The sequence below is a fragment of the Suillus plorans genome (assembly GCF_016647745.1).
Source record: "Suillus plorans strain S12 chromosome Unknown HD556scaffold_122, whole genome shotgun sequence".
NCBI classification, from domain to species: Eukaryota; Fungi; Basidiomycota; class Agaricomycetes; order Boletales; family Suillaceae; genus Suillus; species Suillus plorans.
In genome coordinates, this window is record NW_024537506.1 from 40,887 (window position 1) to 62,997 (window position 22,111).

The window sequence follows — 22,111 nt, forward strand, 5'->3', positions numbered from 1 at the left end:
ACGATGGACTTCCCTTTCTTCAGCCCTTATACTTCCATAGCAATTACATGTGCTCTGTACTAATAATGCTAATGATTACTCATTGTCCCCATCATCCCCTTCGTTCTCGTCACTCTCACTGCTACTCTCAACAATGGCAGCACTCTTTTCTACTGTCTTTTTGGTGCGCGTCTTCCGTGGTTTGTAGACGGTCTCCCCAGCTGCTTGCCGAGCATGATTGCTGGTAATCCTGTCTGCAAGCTCTTCCTCAGTTAGCTTCGTCCATTTACAGGTCTCTTCGATGAGTCTGTTGATCAATAATTGCACTGACTTGCGTCCGCCAATACTAGAGGGATTCCGGACTGGCAGAAGTTCGAAGGGCCAACCTTTGAGCTCCACGCCATAGTGTTCAACAATGGCGTGCTCGTAGTTAGTATAGTTCATTTTCGCGTGGTTGGCGAGTTTGTTTTCGCACAAGATAAAGTCTGCATCAACATCAGCAACAATGAAAACTCCATGATAGAGATGGTGCTCACCAAGTTCGTCTTGTATGAGCGTCCGACATTCACTGACCAGCTGGTTGAGGGATTTTTTCTCCCTTGATATAGTCGGTATGTCTTCAGCTGCGGGAATAGAACGTCATCAAAAACACATTAGTTAGAGTAAAATATAGAAACTTACCAAGGCCAGAGACAGCAAATGCTTCCAGTTTTAATGCCAGGCGCCGAGGCTCAAGATCCAGAACGGCTCGCACAAACTTCTCGGCCTTCTCTGAAAAAAAAAGTTTGGGACCACTAAGGTCCTCAATTCCACCGCGGACAGCCACATAAAAGCCTTCAACACCGAGGCGGGAGCAAATAGCTGTCCACTGGATTATATGCCTGTCAGAAAACGAGCGACGAAGAAAATAAGAAAGTACCTCTTGGTCCATAGCAGCAAAAGTAGCCTGCATGTCGCGCTGGACCGCTCTTGGGTTGTCGTGGACCATGCGCTGCTTGTCGGCACGCATCTTGATAATCTCGACTTCGTAATTATTCTTTTGAGCGCGTGAGAGTCTTGCATAGTCGTTGCGAAGAGTTTCTTTATGAGACTCAATAAACTCTGTGAGTTTCCAACGGTTACCCTTTGATAGGCCTGGAAAGGAGTTGAAATTGAGCACAAAGTGATATAGATACACACACCTTCGTTTATGTCATCCAGTCGTTGGCGAACAAATGCATTCCACGTGTTTGGACGCCGAGAACGCCGAACCGTCTGACCCCCAAGGTAAAGTTGACGTCGTGTCCAACGCTCGGAGCTAGTAGCATCTGTTGAGCCTCGGAGTACTGTCGTTATGTATCATGATAGAAGATCTCACCGTCCATGTTTCTTGGCAAGGACTTGAACCTGGTCCATGTAGGTTGTGCGAGCACCGTTCACATCATCAGTGAGTGCAACGAACTTCGCACGACACGCAGCCTTCTGACACGTTGTGAGCTGGGGACGGACTTTCTTGACTTTGCTTGTATTTCCGCGTGCCATGATGAACTGAATAGGCGAGGTAAGTAACAAAATTTCTGACTTACATAGAGGGCTATTTATCGGACAGCAGCACAGCAACGGCACTCGCTCGAAAATACGGACCCGAAAGAAGATACGAGATTCTGACATGCAATAACGTTACAAAAAATTGTACTTAGTAGATCAAAGACACTAAAATTTGATTCAGTCATTTCGCTCCTTTGCCGAAACTCAAAACTCACCTAGATTATGGATAGCGTACAAAAGAGCAGATTTTCGAGGCTCAAGCACCAAGTTATCATCAAGAACATATGGCCACTGCGTGTCCTCGAAGCCTTCCCTTTGAAGAACACAAGAGTGAATCTCACGGACAACACCACGTGGAAGATCATGCAGGGCAAGGATGACCTTTACGTCCTCAAAGGTAGGAGTGTTTGGGGTACCAACACAGCCGTTCAAACATTCAGTGCCGAGATTTCGGACAACTGGGTAACCAGGAGCCGAACCTTGAGGCAACTGACGACTTTCGGCCATTGCGCCAGGGCCCAATGCATCAAGCGACGTCGAGCAAGATGGGCTACCAGTGGTGTCTCTAGCATAGACACCAGGATGGGTCTCCGCAGGCGTGAGCTCTTTAGTGCCCGAGTGTGACCTTGAGCGATTTTGTCAAAACAAAATGGAAGGAATGAACACACCGTCGTTAAGTTTAAAAGCAATCCGCTTGACATCGGAGATATTGTTGGACGTCGTGTCAGTCGTGGTAGCATCTAGATGAGAATCAGTTGGCAGTAAGGCAAATGAAAACAAAAAAACTCACTCCATCATAGTCTAGTAGGCAGATCAACCGTTTTCCAACAGTTGTTTGGAAACCAGGAGTCATGAATCCGAGGGAGCGAATGGCTGAGAAGAGTAGTAGTGATTTTACTCATGGCATCGGCAAGCTCATAGGTTGGCGGATGAGACACAGTAGCTTTGAGTATGATGTCTGGAGATTTAATGGTGAACATCCTGTGTCCTTGAGGCCCTCGTTTGTACCTACGTTTTGCTGGCCAGTTGAAATCAAATGTTGCATGGAATTGAATACATATGAAGTCGTGCTGAATCAACAGTGAGTGCACACAGTTTCTAGAGACAGAAAGAAAAAGCGCACCAGTACATCATCATCAGCGTCAACTGCAAGGTCTAAATAGTGAAGGTGGTGGAATGGCCGAGGCAGACGACCATCCGGTCTGCTTGATTCTGTCGTGAATGTGGAGTTTGAAGTAGGCATAGTAAAAGTTGCGCGATTGCAGAAAGTAACAGACTTGGAGGATACGAAAAGCAAGAGTGAAAATATGATTGAAAAGGCGTCCAGAAAGTTGGCCTTTTGAAGGCTGGGAGGTTTGAGACTCTCCTAATTAATGACTGTGACACGTTGCGGACAGTCTGCAAGTGCAGGATGAAGCGAGATATGAGGCAGGTATTGGGCAGATGCACATGCGGCACACTGCATGCAGTTGCAATGTGGCGTACAAACGTCACATCAATCTAAGATTGATCCAATCATTCAATAACTACTAATAATACACCCATCAATTTAAGATCTTCGTGATTGTATGCATTCTGGCACAGGTACTTCTTCATCTTCACAGCGTAGCAGCAGCATGGACTTCCCTTTCTTCAGCCTTATTGCGAGGGGACAGCATAGCAAGGCTCAGAACACGATGTAAGGACTGAAGAAAGGGAAGTCCATGTTGCTACGTTGTTACCGTTCCCTCTGAACAGTGTAAGGACTGAGGGAAGTCCATGGCTTGCCATGGACTTCCCTTTTTTCAGTCCTTACATCGTGTTCTGAGCCTTGCTATGCTGTCCCCTTGCAATAATTTAAGACTTGTTCTGAAGGAATGGTAAATGCATTAACAATCAATCCTCAAATTCATGCGTAATGCAAAATCACAGAAGAGAACTACAATGACATCTTGAAAAAAGGGAAGTCCATGGCAAGCCATGGACTTCCCTCAGTCCTTACACTGTTCAGAGGGAATGGTAACAACGTAGCAGCATGGACTTCCCTTTCTTCAGTCCTTACATCGTGTTCTGAGCCTTGCTATGCTGTCCCCTCGCAATAATTTAAGACTTGTTCTGAAGGAATGGTAAATGCATTAACAATCAATCCTCAAATTCATGCGTAATGCAAAATCACAGAAGAGAACTACAATGACATCTGCTGAATACATAAGTCAAATCGTGCCGCCTCGTCTCCTTCTAATTCATCTTCAATCATCTCTACTGAGACTTCATCTACAGAGTCCAATGAGTCATCTGTTGCGGTCACATCAGAAGGAACACAGCCAGTAAATCCTTCAAGTGAATATATGCGATTGATACGAACACGGTGCACATCATTGACCCTCCGCTGCCGATGATACAGCCTCCAAATTTCTGACGCAAGCGGAGGGTTAGTTAGCTCAAGCTCAGTGGCCACGTGTTTGATGTCAGAATCCTCAGCATCGATCCAAGCGTGCAAGCGGCGGATTTCAACATTGAGTCGAGTAATCTCCTCACGAGCTCGGAGAATCTTGAAGTACTTGACACCCATCTGACGATGTGTGGTGTTGCTCCAAGGCTTGGTCAGGATATCGTGTCGTGAATGTTTGAGGATATCAAACTCGCCAAGGGCCACATAAGACAGAATCTCACTATATTGTAGTGTTGGCCTTCGTGGATTTTGCACGACAGCGAGCTTGTTGTACTTGTCTAGTGCAGTACGAATTGCACCCGATCGTTTGACGATGGCTCGAGATATTTGTCTTCGAAGTTTATAGCCTGCGAAAGATTTCATCAGTAGAATGCATTAATCAACATTAAGTTAGTACCGGTTGACGAGAGATTAGCTTTAGACAACTCAAACAAGTGCTGGATGACAAGACCCTCAAGATCTTCGACCGCACGAATGAATTTCCGTCGTCGGCTATATTCAAGTGTCTCCCGATAATCTGAATATCCAGGTGTCCACCGTTCAGCAATGTCGAGGCGGGTCTCGAGATCCTCAACAACATTGATTTGAATTTGAAGATGGTGTTCCACTGCACGCCGAGCCGCTTGTGCCTGCTTAGTTGATTGAGAAGCTGCAACACTCAACCCAGAGTCAGGTGTGAATGATGATGGCAAGTACGTCAGAAATTTATCAGTTCCAAACGAGTCGAACTGTTGTCTGAATTGATTGTGAACTTTAAAATATATGCAAACGAAGTAAAATGAAACTTACTGGTACGTGTTGAGCTTCTCAAGCGCTTCAACGTAATCGACTGCGAGAGCGTCGCGTGCAGGCTCCGATGCAACGGACTCCAGATATGCGAGTTCTTCGGTTACCCAAGTCTCGAAATCCATGGCTTGGTCAGGAAAGGATAAGCGGTAGGCGTCGAGTTCTTTGGTAAAATCATCAATCAGGGTAACCGCTTGTTTGTAGTTATTGAAAATAAAGCGGCCTAAATTTCAATTAGATCAATCAGAATTACTACATAGTCAGACAATAAACGCTCACTGAGTTCCAAATATTTATCCATGTCCCATTGGTCGAAATGCAGGTCTAGGAACTGACCATAGTGAAAATGCGATGCATGACGAATGAGACACGCTGCAGCGTTCGAGCTTGCAAAAATATGTTCACAAGTTTCGAGATCTTTAAGTCCGAAGCCACGTAGGTACATGGGGTGATACTGCAGCTGGCATTTGCGGTTGTGAGCGTGTCCGTGGAATGCATTCACCAACAGCGAAAGTTTACGATCGAAGGCTTTGTCTCGTATAGAGCTGGTGGCGACTGTCTTAGATAAGCTGCAACCGATATCACTACCAATGGCTTGATTGTCACCGAAGACGTCGAGAAGCTTATTGATAGTAGCGAGAGGATATTTCGCACTTTTGAAAATCATTAGCAACATAATATTGAATTGTATTGAAAACTTACAGCTCGCCACTGCAACGCATCTCAGTGACCGTTTGAATGATTCCGTGTCGACACGCAGAGAGAAAGATACCAGTCTGTTCAAAAACACGGACAGTGTTCTCCTCTGTTGAGTTAGCGGCTTTCCAATTGTCAGTGCAAAATGTTAATTGATCGGCTCCGCGTTCACCAGGACGTAGTCGTATGTCATCCTTGAACACGTCAACTTGATCCGGGGGAATCATGTATCTGCTGGGAAAGATGCGGAGGTCGGCACTGCCGGCATTTGCCATGCGTTTCGCAGAATTGTTCCCATCCATTGCTTTGAGACTGGCAGGATACAGCGGACATTCATTAGGTTGCTGTTGAAATAGATCAGACAATGATGTTTTTAAAATAAAAATAACACACTGACCTCAAACGTGCACGGCGGACAACCATGTCGAAGGCGCCAGTCAGGATCTGTGCGGCCGAGTGCCATGTCCACTTGAGACCGAACACTACGAAGTATTGTGAGATAGATATCGAATGCGATCGAAAATTGATCACGGAATGTTTGCGCGTAATTGACCTAATGATTGATTAGAATGCTGTAAGTCCATGCACAAAGAATGACTTACATTATGTATTGCGCACAAGACCTTTGTGAATGCCTGGATGCTGAATGAAGATTGCTGTCGTCGAAGCTGATGATAGAGCTCAAGACATTGCAGGCTAATTGCAACAGTCGGTGCAGTAGGAGAGCAGCCAAGTAGACCCACGTGCAATAGAGACACATTCGCGACTTCTTCGTGCTGTTGTGTGATATCGTGAAAGTAGTCTAGTTCTAGAAAATGTAAGTAATGAAATCTTTTGTTTAAAAAAAACGTACCAAAGACATGCACCGCTGTGACCTGGAACTTGTGAGCCGAAGTTAGAGCGACATTGAGCGAACTGTTATGCTTCCAAGTGAGATACGCATTTGTCAGTGCAGGCAGCTGCAAGCACCATGAAGCGTGCATATTGGTGTAGCGTGCTTCTCGTGTCCGTTGGTCACTACGGTGTTTCAACGAGCTGCAGTAACCTTGATTAGCCAGAAAGACTGAGTAGAAGAAATACAATACGTACCTGTTTTGTAACTGCAGCCTAGCATAGGCAGAGAGTAGCCGGGATTCGACTGAGTAATGGCCCTCATTACTGTTGCTGTCCGTGTCCGTGTCTGTATCCGTGTCTGTGTCCGTGTTGCCATCACTGCTGTCTGAACGCTGCATCAACGATTCACCATCGTAAAACTGGTCCATTGTATCGAAAGTCGACCCAGCTTCCAGCGAAGCCTCCACAGCGAGGGCAGCCTGCTGTGTGTGACGTTGATCTGCTCATACATCGCTGTAAGAATGAAAGACAAGACTGATTTGTACACTCACCTTGAGCTTGAAGTTGGAGCTCTCTCTCAGCTTGCAGGCGGTCTGCTCGTATACGGGTCAGGCTTGCAGATGTGGTCCGTGGGCCTGTATGACAAAGTACGGTCATTGTGACCCTCTGCGACATTGTGCGGAACGGACGCTGTCTCCCCATGGTGGTGAGGAACAACAGTTAGTATGCTTAGTCAGAACACAGAAGGTACACAAATACTCACCAAATATGTAGCTAAAATGAGACAGATGCACTTGAAAAAACATCACAAGAGTAGAGTAGGACCATAAGACAAAGGATGTGCAAAAAACGCACTCAAATTTGGGTAAGGTTGAGTGATATAGCGTGCTCGTCGTTGTAGATGATGAGCAGAGGCTGTGGGAACGTTGGCGCCAGCGGCGGGAGTGGTCGGCACCCAGCCCGCACATTGCCGAAAGTTGATTATGCTGCAGTCAGCTAAGCCACCGTCGGATAAAGCCGAGAGGAAAAAAACGTACCTGCGAAGTCACTGCTGATTACTGAAGTAAGTGGTGCAGTACTGTAGTATAGATTATTCGGGATATGACAACAAGATCAGTCAGTTCTACATTCTTTGAGCAGGATTTTGACACAAGTAAAACAGTATCATTGAGTGTATTTATTTTCCCATTTTCCCTCCCGTCTCCCGTCTCCCGTCTCCCGTCTCCCGTCTCCCGTCTCCCGTCTCCCGTCTCCCGTCTCCCGTCTCCCGTCTCCCGTCTCCCGTCTCCCGTCTCCCGTCTCCCGTCTCCCGTCTCCCGTCTCCCGTCTCCCGTCTCCCGTCTCCCGTCTCCCATCTCCTCGTGTACTCCCGGTTCACTCATTCTAAATTCTCCCAATTCCCCAGGTTTTGTCTCTCCATTGCCTTTTCCCTTCTTTTCTCCTTTATATTTGTTGGTTTGTTTCACTACCTTTTGTCATTCAGCATTTCATTTCAACTATTTACTTTGTGTATATACCGTTGCTACAAATACTTGCAGGAAAATGCTCCAATTTCGTGAATAAATGTGGTGCTGTTTCTAATGAGCACAGGAGATTGAGTTGGCGCTCAAAGGCCATGTAGGTGTGGCTGCCGTCCAGGAAGGCCAACAGATAACGGGATATCACACATGTTATGTTGCCTGCCAGTGACTGCCGTCCTGGACGGCCACTATGTGGGTGGGAGAGGCACACATTATATTGCCTGAAGTGACTGCCGTCCCAGACGGCCACTGCTTGGGTGGGAGTCACACACGTTGTGTTGCCTGCAGTGACTGCCGTCCTGGAAGGCCGAATGTTGGTGGGCGTCACACATGCTGTGTTGCCTGCAGTGACTGCCGTCCTGGAAGGCCAAATGTTGGTGGGCGTCACACATGCTATGTTTCGTGCAGTGACTGCCGTCCCAGACGGCCACCGCATGGATGCATACACAAAGTTATGTTGCCTGCAACAACTGCCGTCCTGGACGGCCAATAGTGCTGTTTTGGTGCTTTCTTGTGGGGGTGCTTTCTGGACACTTGCCGGCACTGATAAGGTAGACCTCAAACGAAAGCATCAAATGTCACATGACTTTTCGTGACAAAACGGGACTAATGCAATATCTATTCAACGGCGACACATTAAATAAATCTGAGAATGCTGATGGATGTAGAATGTTAGCTTGCATAATTAATCATTGAGAAATGTCCAAGAACTGAAGGCACAGAGTAGAAATTAGTGTGTTTCTACAATTTTGCTATGTTCTTATTTCTAGTTTCCTCTTAGCCTGTTCCGGCAATTAGGCATTGACCTTATCCTCGAGTATTCAGCCTGTCAAAGTCAGTCACACTCACGTGACATTTGATGCTTTCGTTTGAGGTCTACCTTATGTCTAGTGCTTTTTGCAGGTTGATCCGGTGCTTCTTGTGGGTGCTTTCTTGGTCCTGTCGGTGCTGTGCTTTTATATGCATGCTATAAGGAAGTAATAAGGAAGTTGTGTGGCCTTGTTAAGGGGATAGTGCTTTCAGGAGGTCGCTTTTCCCCCTCCCTTATATACATGGAGCCTTTTGTTGAGCACTGTGCGGGGAATCGGGCTCTTCTTGGGGGTGTGCTTTCTCAGTGCTTTCTCAGTGCTTTCTCAGTGCTTTCTCAGTGCTTTCAGGGGGGTTCAGTACTTTCCTAGTGCTTTCCCTGTGCTTTCTGTGCTTTCGCGTGCATGCTATATAAGGAAATTATGTTGCCTTGGAAGGGAAGGTGCTTTCGGGAGGTGGCTTTTCTCCTGCCTGTTATGGCAGGAGCTTTGCACCCCCCCAAGCTGGGGGGCTCAGTTCAGATTATTAGACCGATGTGTTCCAGAGGAGCGCATAATTATTAATACGAGTCCTGGTGCTCACCAACAGGGTCAACATTCTCTCGCAATGCGTCCTCGAACAATAACAATGGTTATCATGGAACGAGTTGATGTTGGCTCGATCAAAGGGTGCCTACGCGGACAATTTACTAGGGAAGACGCATAGGGCTAGTGATGCAGGGCACAGGCTAAGTTTGGTAAGAGCCTGGCAGACGCTGTCGTGATACGGCGCTATAACAAATTCTAGCGCACAGATCACGTTCAAACAACTTCATATGTTCCAAACACGTTAATGATCAACATATATGAGCGTCTGCGTGCATACATGGCTCTATAGTGCTGTATTCACTTCTCACCAAATTTACAGAGCTTGTCCTTTGCGTCCATACCGTGACTACTATTAGGTATGCATCTTGCGTGTCAGTCCTGCATTGTTGTATTACCTGTAATTCGTTCATGTATGTTGATTTTCAGACGCAGTATCGAGCGTTGTCTCACCGCGTCAAGCCTCGACCTCACCCTATCAAGTTCGATTCACTCTCTATACTCTGCACCACCACGTCAAGCTCCAACCATGTCATGTTAAAAGCCTCGTTTAAGCTGCGTCGAGCGCCACTCACTCCACGACAAGTTCTCCCAAACCTCTTCACAGGAGTTTCTGTACTAATAGCTGGGTCGAGCGCCACTCACGCCACGACAAGTTCTCCCAAACCTCTTCACAGGAGTCTCTGTACTAATATCAACATCCACGCTCTAAGCCGCGTCAGACATGTAAGTCAAGCTCCTTCGACTTGGACAATAGAACTTGCTGACAAACTCGTCATAGCTTTGTTCCTCCCGTCGAAGATATCTTCACAGTTCGACCGGAGAGCTCGCGCCACCAAGGCAGCTCATTCCAACTTCGCAATCAGCTTCGCCTCTGGCCAATGGCCATGTGCCTTTTACACTTGCTGTACCAACTCCTTCGTCGCCTGATGCCTCGACGGATTATATCACGTCGCCTCTTTTGCGGCAAATGATGCTCGCGGCCGCAGATCAATGCGCCTGCTCTCCTTCATGTCGAGCAACCCGCAACGAACCTGGTGGCTTCTGATGCGGTCCATTCATCGACTCCTCCACCCCTGCCGACTGCGTTGTTGCCGCCATGGCAGCTCTTGGCGATGTACTTCTGCTGCGTCCTGCTATCACGCAGATTGCAAGAGATGGAGGTTTTGCTGTGTGACATCCAGGACAAAGTCGCGTACGAGTTGAATGGACTTCGTGGCGTCGCGAAACTACTACCTCACGAGGTGCAATATGCGCATAGCCAAGCTGATGCGTCGCGTAGCAGACAAATAAGATTCATTGTAGCATACTTAATAATCAAATTTTGAGATGTCCTGGAACGTTATCTAGGACTTAGCACTTGGCAGGGCGCCTCCGGCAGTGCTTTTCAGCCAACCGCGCCTCCTATTCTCTAATGCTTTGAGGGAATGAGCTGGAGAGAAGAACACATTTCCAATACGACCTGGTGTGATTCCTCGCGAAGTAACTCCACCTTCAGGCTTCCAAGGACCAATGGCATGGTAGAGATCCCCTGCCCTAAAAATTAGGACATCACCTGGCTGGTACCTAGTCATATTGTTGTTAAGTATCAATGAGATGTTGATGCTAGATTTGAGACATACCAAAGTTTGACCTTCAGATCTGTCAAGTATGCCTCCCCTCCTGAAAAGTGGCCCAAGCAAAATATTGCAGTAGGCCCACCATCTTGTCCATCTCGATGGGGTAAAACATTAAGCTTCCACACAATTGCACGTCCTAACCATGGGCCTGGATCTGCCAGCTCCCAGACGCCTGCATTGAAGGCCTTTTGATAGATTTCAAAATCCTCTGGGAAGGCTGCTTTGAACATTTCCTTGAGAGCTACAGCCAACTTTGCTGTTCGCTCCATGTACCATGCTACAGCCTGAGCTACTGCTGAAGAGCCACCACCATGCATGTCTGCTGATGGCTTCAATGGACTCTCTTGAACCTTGAGAGCAGTCAGTTGTATTGGCTGGGCTAGCTGATGGCAACTCACATCCTTTCCCTGAAAACCTTGCATCTGCCAAGCATGAACAAGATGGGATACACCTGTACACTCTGAATTTTCATACTCATTAGCAAATTCATACTCAAGTCCACCATGACTGAATGTGGTAGGCTCCTCCTCCCAGTCAGAGTCAGAGTTGCCCTCATCCTGGTCCTGGTCCTGGTCCTCAGCTACTACTCCCTCTTTGCGCTGATATCGCATGAGGAAATCAGTAAAATCATGCCTTCCATCCTTTTTGTTCTTTTGTGGGCGAAGGTAGTGATGTAAGACTTGGGAGGCATACAGTGCATCCTCCAAAACATCTTTCTGTGAATTTTATGAGTAAATGGATACTCTGAGATCAGGAGAAGCTCTCACAGGAATACCATCAAATTCTAATTGGACATTGTCATCAGCCTGGGCTGTTTCCAGATCACATACAGAACGACCAAGTTGACTTGGAGTATGTGGTCCACCAATGTACGTTGCATCTGGAGGTTTATCGGTACTGCGAATTCTGTTGGAAAAGTAAGCTGCAAGCAACTTTCCATCTTCATCTGCAAACTTGGCAGAAAATGCATTGGATTCCCAGTCCATCATCTCTTCCATAACCTCTCCTGAATGTGCTTTATCCACTTTGCAGGGCTTTGGCCTATCAGCAAGCTCTTTAATCTTCACACCTGGAATGCGAAATGTAGGTGTGCTGCGAGACCAGTGCCTGGTGGTGTGAGCGGCAGTCTTCTGTAACATAGCTTTCTTGCGCTGTTTTGCAGGGCCAAAGCGTCTTTGTGGAAGGGGTACTGATGTTGCAGCCAGAAGTTGCGTCATCTCACGCTGAGGCAACATTGAAGCATGCTTGGCAACTTCATCTGGGTCTGTTACAAGGCGCCTCTGAAAATACTTTAGCAAACAAAGATTTCAAGGAAATGACACACACACACCTTCTTGCTTGACCTTTGACTACCAGCCATGAAAGTGAAGGGAATATGCAAGTGAGTGAGAATGTTGTGAGCTGCAAGGGACTTAGAAAGTTGTGGGCTGCAAGGAAGTGGAAACGACGCCAGCAACATATATATGACAGTCAAAAAGCCATCAATCTTCAGATCAGTTCAAAAGCAGTCAATTTTCAGATCACAACATATTTAATCATGACATCAGATATTGCTAATATATTATATCACGTAGGGGAGGGCCCGCTCGACTTCGGGAATCGATATCTGACGCCCTGATCAAACGATAGAGCCTTGTCGATCGATTGTGACCTGCGGCGTTTGTGTCTCCGTTCGAACCAGGCACGGCTGACGCCAAGTGTACGAAATTTACAGAACGCCCTGCCACATCGTCACAGCTACGGCGCGACTGTTAGAATTGCTAGCGAGAAGGAGTCATTAACTGCACTTGGGCGCGATGAGCCCCTGGATGATCGGGTCTTTCGTATGCCTGTACTGCAAACGTTGGTCATAAATCAGGTCCATGCGCGAGTGATGACAACAATTTTGAAACATATCATCCCCAGGAACGCGTCCCGAACCTATCGGATTGAACCTGAAGGCCTGATTGAACGCGGCTAACAATATTTCACCCCAGTATCTTGCCAACGAAGCTTGATGCCGCGTTCTCATGATTCATCATAGTCTGATGGGAGAAAACATCAAATCTCCAAGAACACGTACGCGTTAACGAAATTACCTTCATTAAGCGCCGATTAAGTTGACTTCTCAGATCTCAGATGCCGACTTGCTGTGAAGCTCTAGGCTCCAGGCTCAGCGGTAGTACCTGGCGCGAGTATGACAGAGCACGTGCGAATCTCCGCTCTCCGTTACTATCAATCGATTTTCTTATAGCGCCTTGCTTTACAAAACGTCAGTCGACTTGAAATTACACCTGTAATTGGCATCACCACGATCGAGAAGTATTTGTTTGATGTGCTTTTTCTGCGTCTCCGTATCGACGGGGGGAATGGGTTTTACTTCAGGGGCAGATGCGTCCTTGGATGGTGCAGGAATCGTATGGGTATCAGGGTAGACAGATGAGCCTGAGGTAGTCGTTCTCGTAGTGCAGCCACGCGGCGGATGGCGTTGTTGATCGATTGCGTTTGAGTCTCCGTTCGAACCAGGCACGGCTGACGCCGAGCGTGCGAAATTTACAGAACGCCCTGCCACGTCGTCACAGTCAACTCCGAATATGCAATTTGTACCTCACTCTGTCATGTAAGAACGCGTGAATACCTTCTTGTAGCATGTACTAATCCGCGAATAGCACCAATAGTATCCCCGATACCTGTAGCGGGCGTTTCAGGCAAAAACCATGTCATAGTGACAGCGCAATCAAGTAAAAGACAGCTTGTCCGACCTCACCAAGTCGGACGATGAGGTAAGACGTTCAATCCCTCGACGACCCTTTCTCTAACGCCTAAAAATGTAGATTATATCCGAGGCATAGGCTCTAGCTCTGAGCCCTTGAAACCATCTCCTGCGTTTACGTTGAAGAGCGAAATCAGACATTCCACAAATCTTCTCGTTGCTGAGATCGTCGTAGACTCAAAACTCTATCCGGCGCGCTACAAAGTTCTTATTACACCTCGTCCACGAGACAAGCGAAGTTCGCCTCCCTCGAAACCACCCGCGAGAACGACGTGAAACTGGTTTCAAGTTCAAGTGCAACCGACCCGCCCATCAGTTCAAGCGTATACATCATTCCTGCTTCGCCACTGCCCTCATCACAAGGCCTTGGGTGGTGCGCGTCACCAAGAAGCCTTTCTCAACTTCATCGCTCTCTCATGGAGTTTACCCATTCATTTTATGTACAAGGACTTCGTAGTGGTATGTGAATACACACCCGAAATACTTTTCATCACTAAGTCCCTTGTCCAGCTCTTCGGCTGGGATCTAAAATCGTTGCAGCTCACTACGTGGTCGTGCGCTCTTTCGGGCAGGTCAACATCAAAATGCCACGAGATGGGAAAGGAATATGGGGCGCGTGCATGGGTGGACAAAGGGTTACTGTGCACAAGGACGAGTAACAGCAGATCGTGTCCTCGACCGCTATTTTTCTGCACCGAGCGACAATGAAGGTAGCAATTCGAGAGGTGGGTCTGTTGAGGCACAGAATACCCCGCGATTCAGACCAGAACTGATATCGCGCACTTCAAGCGAACAATCACATCCTCGTACGGCGTTCAACATCGGCCTTAACCACAGCAACGTCCACCCAGACCTCATCGCGCAGTACCATGTTTTTCCCTGCCCACGCGCTGAACGACATTCCTTCAGACAGGTAGATCCCAGAAGCTGATATGCCCTCCCCCATTTGTTCAAGTCCGGACGTGCCTTTGCGCTCCCTGTCCCGAGATCCTATACTTATGGAACCAGAGCCTCGATCTCCTAGGGCGCCGTTATTCGGTCCCTGCTTCGGACTCTCATACCCAACGAACGGTACGTCAGAGAGCTTCGGGTACAGAAAGCATGTCCTCTACGAGGACGTCGGAACTAAAGCGAGCTACTTAGTCCTCTGGAGCGCCATTTCTGAGGTGGCGAGCGTACGTGAGCAGAGTACGCCTAGTAACCGGCGCATGAGACCGGGTGCAGAAGAAGCAGTAGACGAGGTGCGTTTTGCTCAATAAAACTCATTTATCGCATTCGTGCTGATCGTGTTGCAGGCTTGCTTCGTACATGTTTCTATGCTAGCACCGCGTTCATCTAGAGAACAGATTCGGCTGCAGAAAATACTGTCTGCCAGATCAGTAGCTAGATCACCAGCACCAGAATCAACCGGTCCCATCATCTAATACCGTCAACATCACGATCCAATCGCCCCTGAGTAACCTCTCTTCTCAGTCTGTTGAGCACTGACAAACGCGGCACAACTCTAGTCACGTCCCGCATCTAACGTGTCGCAAGTAACGCCATCTGGGCAGCGCCCGTACTTCAGCCCTGCAGACGCTAATCGTCCATTACCACCGCCGCCATCGTCGTATTCCCTATCACCAGTACGCACGACGCCATCGATTTCGGTGCCATCATGATCGAGTGGAACGTGCATGATCCATCTGGTCAGGAAGCAGCGGCAGGAATGTGGGACAGCCATATTAGGTTGGTTTTGGTTCTCTCGTGGATTCTGGATGCGCTAACGATAATGGTACAAGTTGGGTGGAGGTAAATCTTTCGAGATTTGCTAATGGACAAACGTTCTAACTTTTCCTCGTTAGCTGCGGGAGCAAACATGCAGTATTCACAATGTCCCCCAGGCTCTGTCAATAGCGCCTGTCAAGCTGCTTTCCTTGGGATACATTTGACTTCTGGATCGAGTGCATACCTTGAAGTACAAGGATTAGAAGCCCAAATAACTTACTCTAATTTGATATTTTCGCATAGGGCGCATGGGTCTGGACCGCCGACCACGACCTTGATACTTCCGGCTCCTCTGAAATTTCGATCTTTACTGGTCGCGGGATTCTTTCCGAGTCTCATGGCCCAGTGTGGCTTATTGGCATATGCGCGTGGCTTTTGCGACTCGCCATCACCAAACTGGGACATTGTCGCAATGCTTATCAAAGCAGCTGAACGCACTGGGCTGTACCAGTATAGGCTGGTGAACGCTCAGAACCGCTGTATTGGCCTGGCCCAGACTGAAACGGTTTGAACTGATCTTCCTATCAGGTTCATTATATTTGATGCTGCTCAAGTCATATTACCAACCCTCTCCGGCTGCTCCAGCGCCTTATAGCACTGCCTCGACCTACAATGACCCTACATTTTCGAGTTCGATCAGCATTGGCCGCCCTGGGGAATGTACATTCAGTCTTCGAACGACGTCGTCATATTTGGTATTTATTCTGTCTGTTCTTGCACGCTTTTAATAATCACACATACAGGAGCAGGCTTCTATAGTTTCTCCAGGTGAGTGGACTGCGCTATCCGATCTTTCGTTGCTTATCCGGATCAATTATCCGTTCAGAACTATAGCCAGGACGGTTTGACCACTAACGCTTGCCAAGCGCAAATTTTCAACGTCGATTCCGTGTCAAACGTCATTGGATACAGTGCGTCAACCATAGGTACTATGTACAAGCTCAGCGTATCGCAAGATGGGTCGGCCGCTCCAGCAATAATGCCGATGGGTTCCAAGAGACTTTCACAGCTTGGAGCGAGTAGAAAGGACCAATTGAATTCTGCAGTGCTAAATTTGAATACATCATACGAGAAGTCTGTGGTTCCAGTAATACAAGTCCCTACGCGAGAGAATACGAATTCATAACTACAAAAAAATTGAGTAGACAATTTGCATGCGCGTGGCATACGACGGCAAATAAGGAAATCCTTCAGCTTTTTCGCTTATGTAGCAGCTCCTTTCGCAAATTTGTTGAGCATACGTCATGTAAATAGTAGGCATGGACGCTGTAATTCACTTCCAGGTCTCTTCATCGGTGATCCAGGAGGCATTCTTCACAGGGTATCAAAGACCGCATTCGGAACGTCAACAGCAAGCATCGGCAATCCATTTTGCACTGCCGTTTTAAGATGCCCGGCCTTTTCATACGCTGAACAAACGTTAGTCGACTTGAAATTACACGTGTAATTGGCATTACCGCGATCGAGAAGGATTTGTTTGATGTGCTTTTTCTGCTTCTTCGTATCGACGGGGGGAATGGGTTTTACTTCAGGGGCAGATGCGTCCTTGGATGGTGCAGGAATCGTATGGGTATCAGGGTAGACAGATGAGCCTGAGGTAGCCAAGTCTACGCGTTTCTGCTCAGCAATCTGGCGTTGAAGCCAGCCGACAAGATATTGGCGTGAAACTGCACTTCGATCAGCCTCGAAAGATAGAAAAGTTCAAAAAATCCAAGCCTTCATAAACTGCGCCCTTCAAGATGCTTTTTACTTTGAAAGCGGCCTGCTCCCGGCGCACGGTGTGCGTCGAGGATAGATAGCAAATCTTATGCCAGATATCAGTGTAGATGTTTTAGGTAATTCTGGTTTTGAACTTACAATATTCCTTCGCGTGAGCATGAGTCGACGTGACTTTCATGTTCATATGAAAGGACGTAAATGTCGCACCTCCGAGGGCTCCAGAAACCGAATGACCGCTGTTCCTTAACGAGTGCTTTGACAGAGGTACTCTGGAAGGCCCTCAAGGCCATTGCGATCTTCTCGAGAGCGATTCGTACGGCGAATGCACTGATAGGATCCATCCTAGGTTTCGGATTGGATTGTCGTGTCGATTATAGATGTCAGGTAACATCAATTTTAACCTTGGATTCCATACCGTCCGGCTGAGGCGAGAACATCCAGCCGCCTAGTTCGTACGTCCACTTCGATACGCACTCCATCCTTGAAATGCATGCGTTGAGCGCCCCACATCAACGGATGGAAGAAGAGGGGAGCCGAGAAGCCCGCAGATGTGGCGAATTAAATCGTTTGCTTGATTTCCTCTACAGCAAGCTTCATGACCGTAACAAGGGCGTGGTGATGATGTCAAGAACCGCTGCTTTTGTAGCCTTTGGATGTCCTGGGGCGGGGCTGTGGATAGAATCCTCGTTGAAAACACATTTTGAAGAGGCTTGGAGAGACTCACTTTGGCCGATAGATATTCGTGATATGGAATCGCTTAATTCTTCGCAGGCCGGCTCGTGGAGCCAACCAAGCGAAAGGTACTAGCTCGTTGTTTGGCAAGCAAACCATTTCTCCGTGACGATCAATGAGGGTAGCATGATTCTGGCTTTCTTCAGGATTGGATGACGGTAGTAGAAGCGGAGGTTCCATGTCAACTGCGCCACGAAGTCGGAAGATGGCTGCGATTCGGTCCTCAACGATGTCGTACAAATAGTTTCAAGCCTGATTTACAGGCTGGTTAAACAAGGCAGACAACGCGCCCTGGTGGTACGGAGAGTCTGGTTTAGCTGGCGCCGTGATCGTCAGGAGGAAGATGCTGCTTGCTAGGGAAGATCCGTACCTGAGTAGTTTCTTGAGCAATTTGGGTAGCGGGTCCTATATAAATAATAAGACGGGTAACTTACGGCAGCCAGGACATCAGTATGGTAAAGTTCGCAATCTTTTCTTCGTACAACATTTCTATCAGCCTATCTTTTTATTCAGGCGTTTATAGGCATACGGACGTCCACAACGCTTAGAGGCATGCCGCCCGATGCGTACTCAAACCACGTCAGTTCCAGTCTCAGCATTTCTTGAACAGTGCGTACATCTTGTGAAGGCGCTTGACGTTATAGCCAACTGTTTTCAGGGATTGGATTCTGGGACTACGTGGAACATGCACTCGCGAATCCTATTCACTCGATGTAGGCGCCGTCTCTGTAGGGTGACATCCACTCAATTGTTTCAAACTAGGTGTGGGACGATATCTCCGGTACTCGCATCACCTTTGACGCGTCTGAAATGCCGGAGTCGAGCGAAATGGCTCGAAGGACAGAAAACCTGAACCTCCAACATGCGCTGCTAATAAAGCTTTTGGATACACCGAGAGTCCAGGTAATTCAAAGCGTCAAAGTTGAATCGATACAATGTGAAGCAGTTGACCGTAATGACTGGCCCCTCGTGCACCTTTCCAACGATGCCACCCTACACGCAAGACTGCTAGCCGGCGCCGATACCTTTTAGAGACTGTGTCATAAGCACAGCGAACACCTGCATTGGCGTCGAGCTCTGTGAAGAGCTTTTTTACGCCAGCAAGGTATTTGTCTTCATCTTCCTCGAGCACGTCCATTCATACTCGCACTCTCGAAGGCTGCATATTTTAATTGGACTCGACGCCGTCGAAATATTCACTAATTCCAGTGGGAGCCATCATGAGTTACGAAAACTTTACACCTGCGCTGAGCTAATAAAGGAAGCAACGCTCAAGGTAACAGGCGTGCCCCAGTATGGATTCTGCCAGCTAACTCGCCTCCCAGCTTGGTGGCGTCTATCTTTATGCCAATCAAAAAAGGCTGCGACGGTGATCGGCTGTATTATGATGGTTGTGCCATGATCGCTATGAATGGCCACATCGTCGCTCAAGGTTCCACACAGTTCTCCTTGGACGATGTTGAAGTCGTCACAGCTACGATCGATATCGAGGACGTGCGCTCACATCGCACATCCCGCAGCCGCGCGTTCCAGGCTGCCCGTTCTGAGGCTTTTCATCGGATTGAAGTGCCATTTGCACTTTCAAGTGGAAAGTTTGGCGATACAGATGGGGCGATGGCCCTGGGTATCCGGGCCAAGCTTTCTGGGGCAAGGTTTCATGCTCCAGAGGAACGGATAGCGTAGGCCTATTATCTGTGGGTAAATCCAAATACTAATGATCTCTACAGACTTGGTCCAGCTTGCTGGCTCTGGGACTACCTCAGGCGCTCCCGTATACGGGGATACGTGTCCTTCTCAGCGGAGGTATTTATTCCTGCGCTACAGCTGTGATAGTATATTCCATGTGCCACCTCGTGGCTGAAGCTGCACGCAAGGGAGGTACTGTTATTCATCTGCTAGATTTGGTGTTTTGGCTAACGTGATCGCTTCAATCAGACAGGCAAGTCATTCTTGATGCAAGACGAATGGTCGGAGAGCCGGAAGACTCGGTTTATACACCTTTGGACCTGCATGAGTTCTGCATCAAGATCTTCCACACGCGTTACATGGGCGCCAAGAACTCTAGCGCAGAAACGAGAAAGAGGGCCAAGGACCTCTCAGAAGGTATGCGTACACTTCAGTCCTCGAGACGCTCGACTAAAAATAAATCCAGTTACCGTATAGACTTGAACATGGACTCGGACGCCCTTGTCACCTCTGTCCGTGACCTGTTCGCGTTCGTTACTGGTATGCGACCTCAGTTCAGAGCCCATGGCGGATCCGGTGCGGAGAATTTGGCACTACAGAACATCCGTATGTTGACCGGCCGGAATAGTGACAATTGACTGACTTAGGGTTCAGTCTCCGCGGCTATTTCACAAAATACGTCGTTCAGCAGGTCAGCCTATCTCGAAAGAAATGCCAACTGAACTAACATTAATACCAGCTGATATCAATCCTATTGGGGGCATCAGTAAGACTGATCTCAAGAAGTTCATTGCCTACGCTCGGGATGCGTTTGAAATTACTATCTTGAACGAGTTAGTACAGCAGGGTTATTAGGATCGGCGCTTTTCCCTGATATTCTGCAGTTTTTTGACCGCTATACCTACCGCTGAGCTAGAGCCAATTTCAGAGGCGTATGTCCAAGCGGATGAGGTGAATATTCACTCGAAAGTGTTCTCTCAATGGTGCTGATCGCTCAATAGGTGGACGTGGGCGTGAGGTATGATGAACTATCAGTCTTTGGTCGTTTCCGCAAAGTGGAGAAGCGTGGACCATACGGCATGTTCACGAAGCTGGTGCGCGAGTGGGGCTCAATCCCGTCTCCCGTTCAAGTCAGTGCGAGTCAAGCATAACGGAGCGAACGCACCCTCCGGAATTGCTGATCCTGAAGCAACCAGGCTTGATCCCTCCAACAGTGGCAGGCCCGATTATCAACATGCCCTTCTCCTTTGCCTTTCACAGAATCTCCCTCGCCTGGTGTTCTGGCACGCCTTCGGTGATCGACGCGATGGCCTTGATACTCTCATACCCCAAACGCTTCATCGTACTGCTATAAACACTACTCGACGCAAAGTTAACGACGACATTGACGTAGGGGCGCTTCTTCACGGCCTCTTCAGAGGTGTATACGGGAAGAAGGGTCTCGCATGTACCCCAGTAGAATTTCTGGACGTGGTGTCCACTATAGGGGTAAATCATAGCGGCCACAGGGGCGCGCGCGCGTTTACAGCTGTAATCAAAGTCCAACATGCCCTGGATGGCCATAGACAAAGCTGCGGGTTACTTCGTCAAGGAGTCTGTATGCGGGCCTGGAGCCTTTGGTGATCGAGCGAATCGAAGCAGACGACGACGTCATTGGGCCGGGTGCGTTCGCCCTCTGCGTGAATGGTTCCGACGTCGTTGGCCCCGTGCTCGGGGGTTGCGGGTGAGATCTTGGGGGAGCCAGGTGCGGTGGCGAGGACACTTGTGGGTGCTTTCATGCTTGTTGTGGATTTGAGACTGAGGGCGAGGGGCATGATTTTAGTGATGTGGGTGCCAGGGCCGAAGACGTGGATGGGGACACCGAGGGACTCGCCTGTGTGTTAGTGTCACTGTCAATTTATACATGGGATGGACTCACCGAGCAGACACATGACTTTGAGACCTTCTTGCCAGTTGGGAACTGGCTTTGTGTGCGATGAGTTGAGTTTTGTAGGATGTGAGTGCGCGAATGATGCCTCCTGAGGTTGCAGCTACATTGGTAAAATTTGCAATACCACCACCAACGATGAAGATCTTGCCATCAGGGCAGGGAGGTGGGCGCGTGAGCAGGTCGACTAGATGTGGATTAGTGAGATGTAATGGAAGTGATGAGATACATACGAATTGTCATATTCAAACGTCTGACCCTCGCTTGGGGCACCAGAGTACTCACCATAGTTAGCGAGTTTGTGTGCAAAATCTGCTGCTGCGATAGAGTCGCTGTGGACAATAGATGCACCTCCACCTGCAACCATTGTCCAGACATGACCGATGGGTTTGAAGGTGGTGAGCTTGAGAGAAGCACCGGTTGAAGCATTAATGTATACACTGTAGATAGTAGTTCCAGTGAAATTCATTGGGCGAAATCATTTAATAATGGTCTGAAACTCAGAGCATTATGTACTGAAATTAGGGTGCTGAAATTGTGGTTTTTACTCTGAAAGCACACTCTGAAATGATGCGCTGAATTTCTAGAAGGAGACGGCAAAAATGAGACTACCCAATAGTGCCATCACATCCGTTCACATTGATAATGACCATTTGTCAATTGGCAGGAATTGAACCAAAGGCTTTGGTCAATTTTAGGTACAGCATTGCTACTGCTAAGCCATGAGGCCATATATATATATACC

General features: G+C 48.1%; 9 protein-coding genes across 9 annotated transcripts; 3 read left to right on the forward strand and 6 right to left on the reverse strand.

Annotated features, from left to right (window-relative positions):
- Nucleotides 1-75: 75 nt before the first annotated feature.
- HD556DRAFT_1250527 (uncharacterized protein) lies at nt 76-1,275 on the reverse strand (the record flags this gene model as incomplete). Its single annotated transcript, XM_041298940.1, has 4 exons — nt 76-464; nt 516-577; nt 657-1,113; nt 1,161-1,275. Coding segments are annotated over 4 exons (1,023 nt in total), but the record flags the coding sequence as incomplete, so codon positions are not given.
- A 379-nt stretch (nt 1,276-1,654) lies between these two features.
- On the reverse strand, nt 1,655-2,749 carry HD556DRAFT_1451164 (uncharacterized protein; the record flags this gene model as incomplete). Its single annotated transcript, XM_041307899.1, has 6 exons — nt 1,655-1,671; nt 1,722-2,111; nt 2,175-2,246; nt 2,336-2,464; nt 2,519-2,576; nt 2,630-2,749. The coding sequence occupies 6 exons, from the start codon at nt 2,747-2,749 to the stop codon at nt 1,655-1,657; spliced, it is 786 nt and encodes a 261-aa protein (XP_041152484.1).
- A 921-nt stretch (nt 2,750-3,670) lies between these two features.
- Nucleotides 3,671-6,928, reverse strand: HD556DRAFT_1451165 (uncharacterized protein; the record flags this gene model as incomplete). Its single annotated transcript, XM_041307900.1, has 11 exons — nt 3,671-4,284; nt 4,335-4,672; nt 4,727-4,946; nt 5,003-5,376; nt 5,426-5,543; nt 5,592-5,763; nt 5,817-5,972; nt 6,022-6,227; nt 6,273-6,454; nt 6,509-6,752; nt 6,805-6,928. The coding sequence occupies 11 exons, from the start codon at nt 6,926-6,928 to the stop codon at nt 3,671-3,673; spliced, it is 2,748 nt and encodes a 915-aa protein (XP_041152485.1).
- A 2,595-nt stretch (nt 6,929-9,523) lies between these two features.
- HD556DRAFT_1460940 (uncharacterized protein) lies at nt 9,524-10,212 on the forward strand (the record flags this gene model as incomplete). Its single annotated transcript, XM_041308236.1, has 2 exons — nt 9,524-9,890; nt 9,946-10,212. The coding sequence occupies exons 1-2, from the start codon at nt 9,576-9,578 to the stop codon at nt 10,210-10,212; spliced, it is 582 nt and encodes a 193-aa protein (XP_041152486.1). The 5' UTR covers nt 9,524-9,575.
- A 4,980-nt stretch (nt 10,213-15,192) lies between these two features.
- On the forward strand, nt 15,193-16,325 carry HD556DRAFT_1435291 (exo-beta-1,3-glucanase; the record flags this gene model as incomplete). The annotated part of the gene is made up of 7 exons (XM_041305409.1): nt 15,193-15,267; nt 15,400-15,492; nt 15,546-15,670; nt 15,759-15,807; nt 15,857-15,997; nt 16,129-16,235; nt 16,259-16,325. 7 exons carry the CDS (start codon nt 15,193-15,195, stop codon nt 16,323-16,325), a joined length of 657 nt encoding a protein of 218 aa, XP_041152487.1.
- Nucleotides 16,326-16,527: 202 nt separating this feature from the next.
- On the reverse strand, nt 16,528-17,531 carry HD556DRAFT_1460944 (uncharacterized protein; the record flags this gene model as incomplete). Its single annotated transcript, XM_041308237.1, has 5 exons — nt 16,528-16,985; nt 17,053-17,106; nt 17,160-17,166; nt 17,229-17,363; nt 17,437-17,531. 5 exons carry the CDS (start codon nt 17,529-17,531, stop codon nt 16,617-16,619), a joined length of 660 nt encoding a protein of 219 aa, XP_041152488.1. The 3' UTR covers nt 16,528-16,616.
- A 1,629-nt stretch (nt 17,532-19,160) lies between these two features.
- HD556DRAFT_1460947 (uncharacterized protein) lies at nt 19,161-20,590 on the forward strand (the record flags this gene model as incomplete). The annotated part of the gene is made up of 8 exons (XM_041308238.1): nt 19,161-19,432; nt 19,492-19,631; nt 19,689-19,856; nt 19,917-20,045; nt 20,094-20,130; nt 20,207-20,272; nt 20,324-20,390; nt 20,441-20,590. 8 exons carry the CDS (start codon nt 19,161-19,163, stop codon nt 20,588-20,590), a joined length of 1,029 nt encoding a protein of 342 aa, XP_041152489.1.
- Nucleotides 20,591-20,693: 103 nt separating this feature from the next.
- On the reverse strand, nt 20,694-21,002 carry HD556DRAFT_1451170 (uncharacterized protein; the record flags this gene model as incomplete). The annotated part of the gene is made up of 1 exon (XM_041307901.1): nt 20,694-21,002. One exon carries the CDS (start codon nt 21,000-21,002, stop codon nt 20,694-20,696), a length of 309 nt encoding a protein of 102 aa, XP_041152490.1.
- Nucleotides 21,003-21,025: 23 nt separating this feature from the next.
- Nucleotides 21,026-21,835, reverse strand: HD556DRAFT_1451171 (uncharacterized protein; the record flags this gene model as incomplete). Its single annotated transcript, XM_041307902.1, has 4 exons — nt 21,026-21,312; nt 21,358-21,403; nt 21,474-21,553; nt 21,625-21,835. 4 exons carry the CDS (start codon nt 21,833-21,835, stop codon nt 21,026-21,028), a joined length of 624 nt encoding a protein of 207 aa, XP_041152491.1.
- Between the last annotated feature and the right edge of the window lie 276 nt (nt 21,836-22,111).